Source organism: Numenius arquata, chromosome 4, assembly GCF_964106895.1.
Source record: "Numenius arquata chromosome 4, bNumArq3.hap1.1, whole genome shotgun sequence".
Classification (NCBI taxonomy): domain Eukaryota; kingdom Metazoa; phylum Chordata; class Aves; order Charadriiformes; family Scolopacidae; genus Numenius; species Numenius arquata.
The window spans coordinates 40,783,944-40,803,188 of NC_133579.1; the positions used below are offsets into that span (position 1 = coordinate 40,783,944).

The 19,245-nt window shown below is 39.4% G+C and overlaps 1 protein-coding gene across 3 annotated transcripts in view; it reads right to left on the reverse strand.

Annotated features, from left to right (window-relative positions):
• FHOD3 (formin homology 2 domain containing 3) overlaps positions 1-19,245 on the reverse strand; it is a 398,400-nt gene that overhangs the window by 346,819 nt on the left and 32,336 nt on the right. For all 3 annotated transcript variants that reach the window (XM_074146889.1, XM_074146891.1, XM_074146890.1), the window contains exon 2: positions 15,675-15,781. In XM_074146889.1, the coding sequence (XP_074002990.1) occupies positions 15,675-15,781 (107 nt within the window). The remainder of the gene's footprint in view (positions 1-15,674; positions 15,782-19,245) is intronic.

Below are 19,245 nucleotides of genomic sequence, written 5' to 3' on the forward strand. Positions count from 1 at the left end.
CCAACATTCAGCTTATCAATCTATTTCAACTTTCTAATTGCCTTTCTTTTACCTCATAAGTTTCAGAGTTTAGTCAACCAGACTTTTGAACTCTGGGACCCCCAACATACACAAATTCTCCAAGATGACAAGATCAGAAAAAAAAAAAAATAGTAGAGTTTGCTTTCTTATCTCAGAATAGTAATTTTAAAAGGACAACCTAGATCAGTTTTGCTTAAGTTAGCAAAGGAAAAGGAAGCCTACATAATGAGCCATATTAGTCGACCCTAGAAATTACAATGATGAAACCCCATAGAGACATTTAATGGGGTTTAGACATGCTAGATTTCCCACACAGAAGCTAATTATAATAATACTATTAACGTTTAAAACATCAAAAATTATGCAATTCCCTGCTGAATGCTCTTCACTAGCACACAGCATGAACAATGTTTTTGCAAAAGGAAGATCACCACTGAAAACTATTACAGCCACAACTCCACACACACCAATTTAGTGGCAAGTAGATTACAATAATAAACACCAAAAAAAGGGCTAATTTGAAATCCATCCATGGTTTCATAGCTTCACAAACTGCTGGCCAAATAGCAATAAAAAGCATGCCTGTGGGCGAGTTTGTCCTGATACCTTGGGGGTGGGGAGGGTGGGGGGGGGAGGGGAAGAAGTTGCCATGGGACAGACAGAACAGTTGCTTTAAAACCAGAAAAGGTTCCAAAATACACTAGGGAAAATTTCAAACAAACAAGCTTCATTTATTAAAAACAAAACCTAGGCATGTAACAAAGCCTGTAATCTACTCTTAATTATGGTTTGTAGTTTTCTGGTATGACTTTTTAAAAAACAATATATGTTCTGCTGAGTGCCAAGAAGTATTTAATAGAGTTAATTCAATACCTGCAATTTAGCAGCATTCGAGTAGGTAAATTTCATGTATTGTGCTGACATCAGTCTGTTGACATCTATGTTGATATCAGAATCATTACTGCTACTAGATTAACTTCTAGTCTTTGGAGTTACCAAGATACAGAATGTTTTCTATATTCAACTTCTCTAATAAGTTAACATAAACACATGCCAACAGCTCACTGTCTGTCTTCTAGAATATAAATGCTTTGTTTTTTCATTATGTACTGTATTACAAATTGTTTCATTCAATTATACATTTCCAAGACTTAATTTATATGACATTTTGAAAATAGTACCTAGATTGCCTTAGTTATTTGTTCCAAAGTAAAGTGTGTATTTAAGCCTAGCAATTCCAAGGGAAGGAGGGAAGAAAGAAAGAAAGAAACAAACAAACAAAAAAAATCACACCACCACCCAAAAAAAAGAAACCAAAGCAAAACTCACACAGTTTTCCTCTTAATGTTTCAAGAAAGCTTTGAAAGAGATTTTTAAGGGAGCTTATTTTATTACAACACAGACATCCCTTCTCCTCAGATCTATACTGGTATCAAAAATGGGATTTTTATGTAACTATTCAATTATGATTTGTTGTCATTATTAGTAAAAGGAAGACCACAGTCACTCCCCTATCAAAGTTCATTTTTGTATGATAAGAGAATGCATCAATTAGCATACATTTTCTATTTTAATGTTTTCTCTCCTTACTGATGAACCTTTCTTTCAGGACAGACAACCATTCAGGCCTCCTAATATTTTGCTAAAGGCCTAGCTATTTCAATTCAATAAATTTAGCTTCTTTTAAAACAATCTCATGCTTCTGAAAACACTTTATCATTTAAAACTGAAGTAGAAAATTGCTTGTCAAGTTTTCTTAAGGATTACTTTGTATCTCAATAAGAGATCATCAGATAGGTGTTAATTCTACAAGAACAGGTCGTGCTACACCCTTCTCGGTTCCTCCTGTTTCACCGTCTACAGGCTACTTTCTGCAACCGTGGAAAAAGCCACACATCTATAACACAGTGACAGACCAACTGCAAGCGTTCTAACACTGTCTAGCAACATAGTTGGCTGCCAAGCAAAGTTACTATTCTTCATAGTAAGACACACACCAAAAAAAACCAACGCAACAACCACAAAACAAGCCACCTGTAGCACAGCTACTCAAATCACAAAAAAGGTCATCACAAGTGGAAGCATTCTGGTGACATTAGAAGCCACAATTTTAGTTCATGAACAACTTGGAGCCTTTCAACCAACCTAGATAACAGCGTCTAAGTTCTATTCTTTGCTAGGGTCTGTGCATTCTTCCATATTTTAAATATTTAAAGAATATAAGAAAACTTAACCCCATAACAGCAAACTTGGATCTGAATCTTCCATGAAGTGCTACACACATTCATGTGGCTACACAGCAAATAAGTGAAATCTCTGTGATCTATAATTTGGATTATACCACTAAAACAACCACACTGGTGACTGGACTTTTCTTTAGGAGTGATGCATCTTGTTGAGGGGATTTTGCTTTGGTTTTTTTTAACTAAGAGGCTTCAGATCCCAGTTGAGTTTATGGTGTGACAGAAAACAAATTCTAAAAGTTTCAATTTAAACGGGCCACAGCAGAAAAGGGATTCTAAGTTTGGAGGTCCAGAAATCTATTTCCATTGCTCCACTGCACTGGGCTACCAGCAGAGCCTACATCCTCCCTCCTCACATCCACTCTTCCTCACCCTGCTTCCGAGAAGCACTGCAAAGAGCAATCAGCTCATGCTTGTAGCCTGCATGTAACTTGTGAAACACTACATAAAAACCTACATGTTGGATAAAGGTTTACCCTCTTCAGTTTAACCAAATCAGGGAAAATACAGGTGAAATCAGACAGTGGCAAACACTACGGGCACCCTGCGTTTTTGTTTGTTTCAATTGTTGTTACACTAAGTTTCTCACCCCCCAGCCTTCAAGCCCCCATCCCCAATCACTCTTTCACACCGTTACTAGGTTCAGTACCTGTAAATTGCTCACAGCAAGGCCAACTCTTAACCAGGTGGTGTCAGATCAGCTAGGCATCTCTTGAAATAATCAGATGATATTTTCATCGTCCTTCACAACCACCAGCAAAGGAAAAGCAACAGCTTGCTGAACGAAGCTAAGCTAACACCATGGGCTGTTGCCTGTTTATCCCAAAGAGGGCACAGGCCGGATGAAAACTGACCTCAACTTGGTAACACTGAAAATGTTTTCAAACTTGGCTAGCATTTAAAGCCAGCCTAACTTGACAACTTATCCTGTAACAATTCTGCATCTAATTCCACCGGATATAACAACCTGTTATGAAAACCTAACACAGATGCTGCTCTTCACGGAAAGCTTTCAAAGCACACATGCGTAACACATGCTTCACATTTGGTTACAGCCTTGCATAGCACGCAGGTTCCTTGGTGGACCACTAACCTCCTCCAATCCTGTTTTTTCCAGAGGAGTAGCTTAATAAGAACACCAACAGCAATCCCTAAGCTCAAGAAAGAGCCACTGATTCCCACAAGAGAAGCCTGGACAATAGCATGCCACCAGAAGCAAATGTATGGCAACAGACCTGCCCTAAAGTACATTATTGTTGCAACTGGCTTTCACATTCTCATTTCAGCACCTATGCATTTCCATCTTCGCTTGCACACACCTTCCAGAGAACGGAAAATGCTTCTGCAAAGGGGTATTGCCTAAGCATCAGTTGCTTCATAGTTTAAGGTGCTCCACATCAGCAGTGGAAAACAAACTATTCCTTGTTGAGTGCACAAGGGATAAAATTTTTGCCAGAGTTCAAGCACTCAAGTCTATCAGGTTTCCTGTGAAAAATATCTGCAAGCCAGCACACACACAATAAGGGAAGTGTTTCTTAACCTGCTATTCATCAGACAGCATAAATCCTAGGCTTTGATTTCAAAGCTGTTAAGATATGGTTTGACTGGAGTTTCAATATGATGTGCTTCTCCATTCAACTGCAGATTCAGGAGATATAAAAAAAAAAATTTCTGACACTTAAAAAAATGTTGTATAAAAGCCAAGTCTTTGGAAAGAGTGAGAACACACATGTGCATGGAGAGAGGAATTAAGCATCTCTCTGAAAGCCATCCGAAAATCTTATCCAAACAAATAACCTTTTTGAAGTTCTTCACAGATCAACATCCAACAATCCAACTGTCATGTTCAAGCTCATGTTATTCTCATTAAATAATGGAAACAAGGGAGCTCAGGAAACTTTAAAAAAAAAAAAATGATCTTTTAAATGCTAAGATTCACCTCCAATACACTTCAAATGGTTGGCAGTGCTAGAGCCCTTTCTGGTACATGACAAGCAGTTGGAGGCAAACACACACATTCATCTTCAAATGAAGTCGTTGGACTTTCCTTTCTTACCTCAGTTTTTTTCATCTAAAAACCTAGGATGAAGTCAGAATGTGTCTGCATCCTGTTCTTGCGATACACTTACAAGTCATCTAATCATTTAACGTAGTGGTTTTATTCAGAACATTCCTGGACTATAACACATTTACTGAAGTAACAATCATTTGACAAGAGTGGATAAAAATAAGTAAACAGAGACTATTCAAATGCTTGTTCACTCTTCATTAAAAAAAAAAATTAATTAAAACTTGACTGATCCAGGTAGAAATAATCCTAATGGCATATTCCCTAAACAAAAATTGGGCAGGCAAAGTCTTGCCAATTATTAGTGTATGCAACAGTATGCAAAGGAACAAAGTATGCTGAGACTTGTACATGTTTTTTTCCCTGTGGATTTATTTCAGTATGTTCTGTGTTTGCCAACATGAATTTAACAACTAACTGCCTCATTCCCTACTAACCTCTATGCCATGCAAAAAGTTACACGTGAATGCCAAGGAAAAGAAGAGCACCCTGGCTGACAAAACCCTTGCCTGTGTAACTGTGCCAATAAGGACCACATACAGACTGCCACTACCAGGTGCTGGGTTTTTACACCCACCTACTCTTCCCAAGTGCAACACTGACCAGGCCAGAGTTTTCATCCTTCTCCCCGCCCCTCCCTTTTTTAAATGGAAATGAAATAGGATGGAAGGAGAAGGGGGACAAAAATGAGAAACTCAAAAGGGTTGAGTGAAACATTCAAGGGATTCACCAAGTATGCGTTATAAGCCACATTAATAGTGCCTAATTATTTATTACTAATGTATTCTGAGTATGTGTCAGTAAAGGTCTGGGTGGAGTCTTCTGTGCATCTCACCACAAGGCAATGATTTTTGCCAAAAGACAATGAATCACTTTCACACACTGTGAAATGCAACAAGTTAAAATGGGGGGAACATTTGTTCCATTTGTCCTTTCTAGCAGTTTCTGTGCAAGCAAACCTCAGAAGCTGGAAAATGAGAATCCACTCCCCACCCCCTTCCCCTACTTTCTGAATCATCATGCTGGTTATTTCTCAGTTGTTAATGGCTCCATTTCCTCACATTAAAACAATAAACTTCTAACAGCCCCTAAAATACTTGAGGGCTGACTGCTGCCTTTGCAGTCAGCAAGTAACCATTTTTCAAGGGCTGCCCTTACTCATGAGCAAAGCTCTGTCCCTTCTCACCCCAAAAGCTCAACCCATATATATATATAATATATATAAAACATATATAAACATGTATAATTGTTTTCAGTTGTTTTATGAAACATTGATGGCACGATCAGTTAAATCTCCACCTCACATTTTTGCATTAAGAAAACACAAACTTTGAGTTGGCAAATGGTGAAGAGATTTGCATTAGAAGTGCTATTTTAACAATAACATTGCTCTGGGTAAAACACAAAAACAGAAGGCTTGTTTCCACACTTCTTGTCAACCTTACATCTCATACTTCTGAAGAGATGACACATCACTTGACTAGTGCTTTCCAATTCTTAGGTTATGTATTTCCCACCGCTGTCAGTAGCTCCCAAACTCTGGCTGCACATCCCTCCCAGGCATCTTTATACTGGGTACATTCTGGTCATGTGGTTTTGCCATCACCTACACTTTGAAGTTTATGGTACATTTGGATTTTCATTTAAAACCTCATTGTACTTGGATCAATGAATGCCTTGAAAAAAATCAGTAGCAAGAACCTTCAGGACAAGGTGGCAAGGAGGAAAGTAAAATAAATTAACATCCTCCAGTTGTGTCACTTGATGCTTCCACCTCTTCAGGTAAAGGTGCTCCCAGCCACACTGTGGGACCCACAGTTTTATTTGCAGGAGAACAAAGTGCCAGACCAACTTCATTAGAAAAATTCCACAGTCACAGAGCAGAAGTAAAGGGCACCTGCACAATCACTTCTTTCTCACAGACCCTAACTCTTACTTACACTATCAAAAAGACCTCTAATTTTTTCATAATTAAAATAACAAAAAAAAACCTGACAAATATTCTGGAAAAAGTAGCTTTACTAGTTTTTCATAAACTTTTCCCTTCTACTAAAAATCATCCCCTCATGCCTTGGGGGAAAAAAAAACCCTATTGTTTATGATTTCCCGGTGTAATTGATAATACTGAAAAGACAACAATCGAAATAAGAGATTTCCCAAAGCAACACAAAACACATTTCAAAACAATGTCCTACTGGCTTAATTGGCCAATTACACTCTTTCTCATGATGTGATCCGTTAAACCAGACTCAGCAAGAACTATTTTAAAACTGTCCTACTTTGCAGTAAGACACGTATGCGTGTATGTAAGTACATAAAAATAAATTCTACTTTGCAATGATCTATATGCTTCTTTGGGTCTCTCAGCTTTTTGGAAGTTTTCCAACAGCATCATATTTGGCAAGGGCTCCTTTGTAGCTTGACATACAAGTTCTTAAATACAACGCTTTGCCCTCAAGGCCACTCACTTCTCCAAATTAATTCCATTTAGGAAATGGGCTTTGCATTTATTGCTGGGCCATCAATGCTTTTGGTAGTGAGCACAATTACTGAGCAGTAAACTTCAAATAAAATAATATTTTGTTGTACTGCTGTGGTATTAACACTGGCAGAGGTCACTAGTTTTCACAGCTTCATTACTGGAGATCCTGGGCTACTCACAGATTTACAGTGGTTTAAGCTGTTAGTTTACCACTGGAGTTTAAATTGGAGACACCTATTTTTATCAGAAGCAGATTATTACTTTAGTTTAGTCAGTGGTAAAACAAACACACCACACACCAAGCGCACAGACAGATGAATTGCCATAGGATAAACAGAGTGAGAGCTTGCCCATAGTTTGCATTTACCACAGAATAGGAGCACACACATGAATCGTTGCTGTGGAATAGGAAGCATAGCAAGTTCACAGATTTTACTAATTACCCAGCACAAACTCACTCAGCTGCCTGTACTCTCTGGGCAATTACACCTCAATTCTATGTCCATTTGCAAGCTGCACAGGCAGACAGTGGATGTGGTGGTGGCATTCGAGGTTTAGATCCTCAAAATCGACGGTTTTACTCACAAGAAGAGTGGAGTTCAGAGCAGTCTTACAGCGCTTTCTGGCAGTCCTACCTGAAGCCCCACAGATGATCTGTTTATGGAGAGAGGAAGGGATTTCCTCCTCGCAAACTGAAGAGAAACACGTTTCCAAGCCTCAAGAGCTGCTCACTTAGCTTATAACCTCATCATCAACGAGGAGGGCAGAGTGCAAACACAGCTATTAAGGAGCTTCAATGTTAATAAAATTAAATGTTTTTAAATAAAACATCTGGCATCAGCTGTTTCTATAAGCTGTTTTTATTTAAGTTTCCACCCTAAAATATTGGACTCCTCAGCTATTTTCACATGTAAACCTGAATGCCAAATTACACTATCTTAAAACAAGGTTGTCCTAAGAAAAACTGTAAGAATTATTCACACGCTTTTTGGTTTGGCACTGTATTTGGTATGTAATGGGCTGGAGAGAGCTAAGCACAACAGTATTTTTGCAATACATTTTGCAATGGAAATCATTTTTGAAGAAAAGAGCTCTTACTGCATTCATTTGCCAGTGGTAATCATTAAAATTCAAAAATAGCAAATCTTCAAATGTTTCCACAGATACCTTGGTACAGATGTAGATTTTTCCCTCGACAAAAGAGAGCAGTGAATAAACTCTGGGGCAAAGTGGGGGAGAAAGAGACACAGCTGTTTCAGTATTGACAACCACAAGCTATAAAGTCATGAGTCAAGCTCTCAAAAAGAAAAAAAAAGAAAAAAAAAAAAGAAGAAACCCAAAACCAACAGCACAACACCCTCACCAAAAACACACCTACAAAAAACCCCCAAAGAACAAAGCCAGACCACAGAACATTTCGGTGCTTGAGATTCGAGATGCTGGCACACACCCCAAAAGCCTGCATAAGCTTTTTCATGCTACTCTAAGACACATGGGGTAAGATGACTGGGTCCCTTGGCATTTCACAAGCATCAACTCCAAGAGCTGCCCATGACCTCCCCAAGTCAGGTCAACCTATCCCAGGCTCCTGCTCTTCCAAAACCAAAACTGCACAGAAGGGAAAGAGCTCGTGAAGCCACCACCTGCCATCTCTTCCAAGCTGGGGAAGGTGCCACTACAGATGTTGGCTTCTTCTCAGCTAGAAGGAACATGGCAGAGCTCAGAAGACTGGGAGCACTGGGAGAAGAGAAAACCCAACTCTCTTTCCCTGTGAAGGGCATATCAGCACACCATTGAAAGTAAAACTATGGAGTCCCTCACAACTTGTTTTCCAAGCCGCTTGCCAGCGGGTTCTCTGTTGTGACAGGAACGAAGTTGTAAGGTGCATTGACTGAAACCCCGTTAGATGTCCCCAGGCTTCAACTGCAGACCAGAGATACTTGTGATCACTGTAATTTCTATGCTTATTGCTGCCCTCCAGCTCCCTCCTGGCCAGACCACCAAATTAGGTGATCACAGGTTCTTCCCACAAGCCCAGACTGATCTTGCATTTCGTTTATTCTGGTGTGAGCAAAGCAGCTTGTAGTCTCTGACCTAGATATATGCAGAAGATATTTACTTCCATACCATCCAGCCAGCTTTAAAGCTGAGAGTCCATAAGAAAACAAGCCTTAGTCTGCAGTAAAATTTATTCAAGTTTGCTATTTTTTATTCAGATGCTGATTTTCTAAATACATTTTCAATGTATTTTACAATACAAGTGCTCATTCTTTAATTACAGAAGTAGTAGCATTTCACTACTAGTAGAAAAGCTTAATTTAACAACCACCATCTTCTCAAGATACCTTGTCAAGAAGATCCACTGACAAGAAAGCCTCATCTCATAACTGGTCGATAATTTGCATGGTGGGACATTAAAGCGTTAATTGCCTTCGTCCTACTTCAAGGGCACATCCTTCAAAGTCAGAGGTCTCATTTGTCAGGCTCTATGAAATACCTGCATATTTGCTTAATCATTCTTGATTACATGCTTTGGATGCATGAATGCTCAGAGATGCTTTGCCTATTGTTCTGACACAGGGAAAGTGTATGGGACCGTTACTTTATTTCATTTTGCTGTCAAGAAATATCGCAAGATAACTATGAAAATGAATTTTTACAGTTCCACCTAAAGATTAATTCCAACATTTTATCTAATATTTATTTTAGAGACAAAGACAGTTTCTGAGGATTAAAAATTAAGGAGTTAAAAAGCTGCATAAAGTTTTGAAAACATGGGTAGTAATAGCCATTATTGTCAAGCTTTGGGAGGGAATTAAAAAAGCACCAACTTAACCATCCAGAAAACCAATTTAGTTCATTAGAAATTATTTCATTAGAAACTTAACCTTTATGTCCATTTATCTTGCAACAAGTAAAGTTTTAGCTAATCATTCACTTCAAAACATGGTTCAACATCTGAATCTGATACATTATAGACTAGAATACTGCTGCCCTGTAGAAAGTCTTTTATCTTCCAAAGTCTACCATAAAGTCTCTGCTATATGCCAACATGAATACATATAGACTCTAACCAAAGAGCATGAGACACAGCAGGAGCGTCCCACTTAGGGAAATCCTTGAAATTTGCCTTAGGAAATCCACTAGGCTATTCAAGGTTTGAGAGAGCCGAGAACAAAAGCAGCATCATTTGAGTCTCTCTGTGGCTCAGCCCCATGCAACATCATGCTTCTCTACAGTTCTGAACCTTTCTGGTCCTTGCACCTGGATAAGTACAGATGATGATACGCAACATACAAAGAGCAAAACACGAGAAAGACTCCCACACCCCACCTGCTCTAAGTGTGCACCAGCTTCCTAAACTAATTCAGTCTTCTTGATAGAAAGAAGCTTGTCTTCACTGGGGTTTTTTGTTTGTTTGGGTTTTTTGGTTTGGTGGGTTTGGGGGTTTAGTTGGGTGTTTTTTTTCCTTCATTGCATGTTTTTATTGTGACTGTCCACCACATTTTTCAGATTCAGCATTTGGTCAGACTAATAACCAAATATCACAGAAATAAAAATATTCAGATGAACTAATACATTTTTCTAAACACAAGTAAATCACTACAATGAGTAAATCACAGTCTCTACTGTTTGCAGCAACACCATGACAATCTCCCACAGGCACCTCCTTTATTTTTCTTGCTGTTTGAACTCAGAAACATTATGGAAACAACATCAAGACAAAACATGGAGAGAAAGCTGTCATAAGTTGAGAGCATCTTCCAGCAGTCAACTAATACAAATACACTCTGTCCAAAGTAACACAAAATCAGCATAGGATCTGCCAGCTTGCAGTACTGCTTCAAGAAATGAGCCACATCATTTTTATTAGACAAAAAACAAGTTAACCCTCAAATGCATCCCCAACTTCTTCACATAAAAAGGCTACAAAATGTTTTCATTCTCACAATTGTGCTAATCACAAAGTGTAAGCTGGCAAAAAATACAGTACATAAGCAGGAAAAGAACAGTAAAGAACCCTGCCAGGCTCCATTGCCCTCAGCAAATTCTGAATCGAGCCCAGAAAGAACAGCAGCATCAAGAGGGAAAACATCTGGCATCCAACTTAAAGGGGACTCACCCAACAAAAATTACTTGGGAGAGGGTGTTTAGAAGGAATCCAAAAACATCAGTGTTGAAGTGATTTGTCAGAAGTATTTTAAGACAATTTAGCCGCTAAACAGAAAAAACTTGGAAAAACTTATTCCCAGAGGAAATCTCCATTGAACGCACTGTGCTGTATGAGGCAGCTTCTGCATTCCGTGGTTTAGGACTGTGTTACCTTGTGGTCTACCATTAGGGCCTGTTAAGACATGCCCATAAAAAGTACTCGGGCAATAATATGGTTATTTAAATACATAAACTTCTTGACAATTCTCGCTCAAGGTAGCAAATCACAAGTAGACAAAGGAAAAAAGCATTACCTGTCACAGGCACCTTAACAAAACAGCCAGCCCACCTAAATTACCTCCACATTAGGTCCTCACACAATTAAGCATCCACAAAGTAACTTGTGTTGGAAATCACAAAAAACCACCACAAAACTAACTAGAAAACAAAGCACAAATACATGCCAGACTTTAAAAGAACGGCAGTTTTCCTATGTGCTCTTATTGACCCGTTTCCTGGTTGTGACACCTTCTGCAGGGCCAGCACCATTGCCTGGCCAGCTGCTCATCCTGACTGTCCCCTCCCCGCAAAAAAAAAAAAAAAAAAAAAAAACACACCATATAAAAGTAATCCAATTCTCCTGAATCCCACACCCATTGCCAAAGGTGCAAATAGCAGCAGCAAGAGTTGTGGACACAGGACAACAGTCCCATCCCTGTCCACGTCTTGCTCAGAGTTAGCCCTACAGGCTAAGAGGACATAAGTGTTGGGTTTTCTCCTTCCCTAAACACGAGTTTAGATTCTGCTGGAGCGGGCAGCAACTACCAAAAGCTTCTTTTCATTATATTCAGTAACGGAAGAGGATTCGTTTGAAACTGTGTATGAGTGCATGTGTTTCTCATACCTGTCGCTTACAGATACACATCATAAAACTCCAGCCTAACTGCTACCATCCTCCTCTTCCCTCTTGAAGAAAAATCCTTCTCATTTTTCACTCATGCAATCCTTCCAAGAGAAAACAGATACCTGCAGCCTCTCACACCAATAATAATTTGTAAGATTGTGTTTCCTGCACGGTTTATTTATTTATAAGTCTCCTTTCAAAGTGTGTTCAGAGGAAAAAAAATCTTCACAGTTTTGCCGGGGCAAACAGGCACATTTTGCAAAAAGTCATTGAAAATAGCCGGATTGTGAGACATTCTGGACACTCTTAATAGGAGTTTCCACAGTTTAGGATCTAAAATTTTAGAAATGCCATGAATATCCAGCTACTAAATCCTTCAGAGTTCAGCAAGCTTCAGTGACCCTGATAAGCACAGCAGCCTGGGCATGGCAGAGAGGCAGGTCCTGAGGTAGCCTAATCTCGGAAAATTAAAAGCTTTGAAGATTAAGAGCAGGACCTTGAAATGACCCAGAGAGAAAGAGAGAGACTAAGTGGTTTTTGTGGCCAGTCCCTCCCAGACAGCGGGCTGCTAAGCCCCCAGTGTCCACAGCCAGCAGCTCCAGCTCAGGAGCACTCCAACTCTGAGCCTTGGTCTCTGCACAGGCAAAAGATCAGAGCTGCAAGGCCCAAAAATAGAGTTTAGTTTGCTAGAAACCTACTATGGAGGGCAACATTCCTGATTGCATTGCAACCCTATGTTTAGAATATTCCTTTTTTTCTGGATAACATCATAGAAGTTGAATTCACTCAAACAAGTGACAATGTTATCAATCACACAGGGAAGCCATCTCACAGATTCCTAAAGTTCTGGTTGCTCTTGTTTATCATCCTCCTATTCTCTCCTGAAACATGGACAAAAATGGGATGCAGAAATCCAGCAGAAGCCTCACTAGTGCTGAAGATACCAAGTTCATTGCATTTCACTGGTTAAATTCCTGCTTTATACCCTAGGATGCCCCTCACCTTTTTCACAGCACCGTAATCACTGGTTTGCTTTTAGCTTGCTGTTCCCAAAAATGTCAGATCCTTTCCTGCCAGGCTGCTGACAAGTCAGGTGTTCCTCTTTCTTCATTTTCTGCCTGACCACTACACGCTTGCCCTTCAGCCAACAACTTCTAAACGCAAGGTTTTGTACTTGAGTGAGCTGCATCCCACTGCAGCAGAGCAAAACACAAGAATTTCAAGGCTCCAACCTACAAGTTATTGGGTGCGCGTGTGTAGGGGAGATGGAACCAAAAAACCTCAACCCCACAACAATCGGGTTAAAGCACAGCCCCCGTATCCTTAGGCAACACTGCAGGTTAAGCACAAGCTAGGATTAGCCAAGGGAAATATAAAGCTTGTAACTACAGGCACCTCAGAAGAGGTGCTGAGGGGAGCATCCCCTCAGGCAGTCGTCCCCTCTTCCCTCTGCAGAAGGGCATGTGTCTTTTTATGCTCATCTGTGGGGTTCACTCGCCGATTTACTCCCCAACACACCCTTGATTCTGCCTTCCCTCCATTCTCTCCTCTTCAGCCTTTCGCAGCTACCACCACCTGCATAAAGGTAAGAAAGCGGGGTCTGAAGGGGGACTGCGGTGGGAAGACAGCAAAGAAAGAAGGGTCACAACAGCCACAATGGCAGCACCTTGAAGCCAGCCCTACGGCAGGCAACCGAAACATGAAAACATGGCACTTCCTATTGACCAACAGTTACTCAGAGGGACAACTTCAGAGAGCACGGCAAAGACCAGTGAAGGTGAGGACTACACACACGACAACAGAAGACAAAAAAGTTGTTCTCTTTCGTTTCAAAAGATAATTGCCATAATAATTTGTAGCTCAAGCTTTTGTGATGCACCTTAATACACCCAGTTTCATACCTCCCTATCCATCTTTGCAGAAGAATGAAGGACCTCCCGGCAGACTTTATATTACCTGGCAGGACAAGCCATTGGAAGAAGCAATTACTCAACTGACAATAGGTTGCACAACTATGAGGAGGCCTGCACACACATGCAGAGAACACAAAAACATAACCTGATTATTCAGCTCAACACAGTAGACATACAATTCCAAGCGGCACAGTTAGTTCCACATGTTCTGGTATTTTTCCTAAAATAGCCACCACCACAGAGAAAATTAGAGTCATGTTTCAGAACAATTCATATCACTGATTTTATGTCCCCAAAGGAAGCACAAATTAAAACAAGGTGGAAGGTAGCTTGCCATTTCAAGAGTAAAGTCTGGTAGAAAAAGCACCAACCAGCCTCCAGCTTGTCAAATTGCTCAGGAATGCCACTGTGGGGTATCAAAGGCAATGAAGTTAAAATTACTAGAATTATCACAGACACATCAATGGAAAAGAAAGAAAAAAGTGTGAGTTAACAACTCATGCATACTACTACAAAAAACTATCAAAAGAGAAAGTTTTTCCTTCCATCTTACTTGCTTTCAATTAATTATAAAGTTAGCTGGAAATAAGAACTTGCTGTTCTTTGCAGCAATTTTTATCACCCCTGCATAAAACTGAAGACTAGATAGACTTCTAAACACACCTATTGCATAGGAAGGGAGGCTCAGTGCAGCTGTACTGGCTAGTCTGTGTATTGAAGAACTTTTAACTAATTTAATTTCCAATAGAAGGGTTTCTTTATCTTCCAATAGTTACAAAAACATGCCCAAAATTAATATGTATGAAGACATACACAAATGCACATACATGAGTATCTATAACGCGTTATTTAAAATTCTCTCTACATAACATATTCTTCAGAGGCACAGCTTAAATTTGTAACATCAAACGAAGACAGCTATCACAAAAAGTAGAGAAACCAGTATAAGCAAAAGGTCTGCATCTTTTAGTGTTAACAAGCCCTGACCAATTCAGAATGCAGTTAATTTCCTTCTGGCACAGCTAGATTACTCACATGCATGAAGTCCGTGCCAAAACGCACCCATTAAATTAATTACAATTATCCAGTCCAATATAGCAACTAGCAAGGCAAAAATAGCTCTAGACCGTCTGTTCATTTTATATCTTAAATAAGACAATCACCTAAAAGGCCCAGAAAAAAAAATTATTCTAAAAAGCAAATTTTACACATGTATTATCATGGACACACATTGATGCTAACTTATGTTTTCACTTTCAGTTCTCATCAGAGATGGTTTAGAGAAATCTGTGTCATAGTAATTCATGTGTGCCAACAATAATTAAAAAAAAAAAACCTACAAAAAAAAAAAAAACCAGAGGGGAGAATATTCAAAAAACAACATCACCACCACCACACACACATCCCCGGCTGGCTAAATCAATTCCAGGAGTAAAAAAGAAATCAATAGAGGTCTTTTCCTCAAGAATATAAAAGAGGAGGACTTGAACCTCAAGGCACATAGAAATTGAGTTTATAACTTTAGGAGAACCACCCCAATATAATCTTCTACACGAACTATTATTGTACAAGAAAGTTCTCAGAAGCAACCACTCTCATTTGTCAAGTTCCAAACAACTATAAAAAATGACTACACTAGTCAAAGACATCCATCTTGATAGATTTCTTACAGTATGCCATCTTCTTTTAGAGAAACTGTAAGAGTGAACATAGACAGAAAAGTCAAAATTCTTAATCACGGAAGGGGGGAGACATGTGCTTACAGAGGAAAGAATTTTACCTTTTCTGTTCCTATGCTGACCTGAACATACCAAGTTAACCACGCACACTCCCAAAACCTCAATGCTTCTAGAAAAATATGCTTATTTATCTAAATTTAGTAAACACTTACCCAGCATCCTCCTGGAAGCCTTCCAATTCATCTCTTTGTTCTGCTAGGGTGGATTCTAGATCCAGATAGGTACCATTGTGAGATAGTTGCAGGGTGCAGTCATCAAGCTGTAGAAAAAAATTCAGATCATTAGATTACAGCTGTCACTCTCTCTAACATCACCTTCCCCTCTTCCAGGTCCCCAGACAAGATCTCCCTAAAACAAAACATATGTAGCAAGTGCCTAAGAAATTGGGTGCTGTTTGGCAATTTATGCAAGCCCACATCCATATTCACTAGACCATGCTTGGTCACAACATCAACACAACTAACACACAGAGAAATATATTTATTTGAATGTATAGGAGGTGATTAGAGGGTTTTATCACAGCCTTTAGAACCCTGTAAGAAAAGAGAAGTTAATTTTAATGTATACCTAGGATATGAATGACTGTTCTGTGTTCTTACAGTATATTTAAGTAGAGTTTCTGGGCTTCTGGATGGAGGTAGAAGGAAGAAGCAGCTGTTTCTTGAGCTACTGAACATCCCCTGTGAGGAAGGCTACAGCTAAGGGACAGTGGCAGCCAAGAGTTGAGGTCCTGCAGCGAGGGGGGGTGGAGTCAACCAAGATCCAGATTTTCTGACATTCGCATTTTAGGGGTAGGCACTAACCTGCCTCAGAGGTTGCAGGGAAGACCTTCCTAGGCACTGGGTGAAGGACTGGACACACGTACCAGCTTCTTATAAAGGTACTGAGGTCACCAAGGACCAGACCTGAAAGCAGGAACCTGCCTGCAACGATGCTGAACAGGGAGAGCACAATTAATAAACCCTCTTTATTTCAATCCTGTCTTCCCTCAGCTTCAAGTTTTCCACTAATTGTTCCAGCTGCTGTTAAAAAAAAAAAAAAGCTAGATTTGATCAAAGTTAGAAAAAAGAATTTTCTGTTTGTTTGAGGGGTTTTTTGTCTTTCTTTTTTTTTTTTTTTTTTTTTTTTTTTTTTTATAGGGAGCTCTTCACAGGAGAAGGTCTACAAAGAACCACCCCAAAACTCTGGCTAATTCATAACACAGGAATACAAAATAACTACTGGACTGAGAGGGGTAACCAAAGAAACCCAAGAGAAGAGCTAGGAAGTAACATGAGCTCCTCTCTTACCATGAGATAACCCGGTGTCAAATCACAAGGAATGAGGAAAAAAGCCTTCTCAGGGCAAGGAAACAAGAAAGCATTTACCAAAGGGCAGGTGAAAGTACAGGGTTCTTCTACCTCACCACTAGGTAGTAACTGACCATCCATCTTGGACAACCTGAAGAACCCAGCCCAGAAGCAGAGAAACTGCCAACACAGAGCCCAGCTGGACAGGCTGTTGCGGATCTTCATGTGTCATCACTGCACTGGGGGTCCTTTTGTAACCAGTTCCAAGTTCACAAATGCTGTAAGCCCTGGATGTGTTGTGCTACTAGGTATAAAATGCAGTCTGATAGCCAGTCTCAGACTGGCCTGCCAAACAGAAGATGTTTCATTCTTCTGGATTTGGCAAAACTAACTGGCAGGTCCTTTGCAGGCCTCTATCTACCAAAAGGCAACCATGACAGTGGTGGTGTAAATGTACATCCCTGCTGCAAAGGCCACTCTGGAAAGAGAAGACTATTTAACAACATACTTCATACCAATCTTCTGCCACAGGTGGTAGCCAACAACTCTTTGAAGGGGTAAGCAAGGGTCTGAAATAGCCAGTGATTCAAGGAAAGGAAATTACAACACTTTATCACATCCATGGATTTTTCTTTCCTCTCTTTGTAACATGAGGAAAGAAAAATCAATGAGACTCCATCTTTGATTAATTACCAGTTTTAACTTCCCATCAAAGTTATGGACACCCAGCAGCTGTTCAGGAAAGCATAATAAGCAGCCACACTTCTTATCTGGCAGTCAATACCAAAACTTAGACACCCAGGTTTCTGTCACTGATTTAAACACGCAAGAAAAGAATACAAATAGTCTTTGATTATTCTATATAGCTGCACTGCAAATACTGCAGAAGAGTTCATTTATAATTAACAAGTAGTAGAGTGTGACTTTTGGGTTAGCCCAAACCACTATGCTTTGCACTGTTTGTAATCTGAAAGAAAAGTTCATCCTCTGGAGAAAGGGAAAGGGTAGAGGGAGAAGGTCAAGTTGTATTTCAAACCTGTTCCATTTTTTTCTTTCCTTTTTTCCCCCTGGGGAAAAAGTAAGTCATCGAATAAGGCAACAAGTTTTTACTCTGACTCCTGGGGATTAAAGAAAGCAAAGAACTTCCAAGCACAGCCCTCTGATATTAAGAATAACAACAGTATTACTATTCTGTATCTTTCCAGTTACAAAGGATATTATTAACCTATGCTAATTCAAAATACACTCCTCAGAGAAGAAAGACTAAATACTACTCTGGGAAACTTTTTCCCAGTAGTCCAGGGTATCTAATGAAATGCTAATTTATTCAGAGTAATGCCAAAAGGCAAACTACTAATTAGATAAATGTTCTGCTGTCACTATGGAGATTAGGAGATTTGCCCACAACTTCCAATTATACTGCATAATTAGGGAAAAAGAACTGTGCTTTACTAATATCTTATGACTCTAGTGTATAAAAAGCAAGATGAGAACAGGAAGTACTTCATGTACAAAATAAAGAAAAATAAGTACATTCTACCTATTTTCATCTCATCTCCATAGTTTCAGCCGAATATAGTATTCATTCAGGCTTTAAAGCTCTGTACATTGTAGGCTGTATCCATTAATACGAGTGTTCGGGTAATGGGAGAAACGGCAATATCTTTTATTTCCATTACTTAACACTGAGTCTTGCCAAAAAGATTTGTCTTCTCTTGAATGTGTACACACAGAGATGGGAGGAAAACAACACTCTTTAAAGGAGTGTAATTATTAAAGCAATGAACTCTAAAATCATCCTCATATAGGATCACTTTGCTACTTTGCCTCCAAGCTTCACTTGCACACATTTTACAAGCAGAACATAAGAAGAGAAGCCACCTTATGAATTATGTTTAATCAGTAAATTGCCTGCCTTTTTCAACACAAAGGATGGCTGATGTTCACTCATTAGTGCTTATTAGTAGCAATTCAGGGCATTGGTCTCTCACCTCTGTTCAATGTTAAGCCCATGTTTATCTGCGACACATCAATTCTCTCATCTCTGGAGACCCCCACAAATGGCCCCATCTAATTCATTCACAACATGCTCTTCCCATTGATCATAATTCACATGAGAATCCATATTAACACATTAAAATCCATATTGTCCTTCTCTTAGGACAGTCAAAAGGCAGAATGAGTAAAGACAGTCTTCCAAAGCACATTTAATGGAGCTATTTCCATAATAATGAATGAGACTGCTATTCAACTTTTCAAAGTTTTTGAAATTAATTCCATTTATTTCACTTTGTTCTTCACAATCCTGTTGTATTCTCTTCAGTATTCCCTACTGGTCTCAAAATTCAGATCAGCATTTTGTTATTAAACTGCATAACCAGTTTATACTATTGCCACAAGGTCACATTCTCCAAGATCTGTTCATAAGCTTACA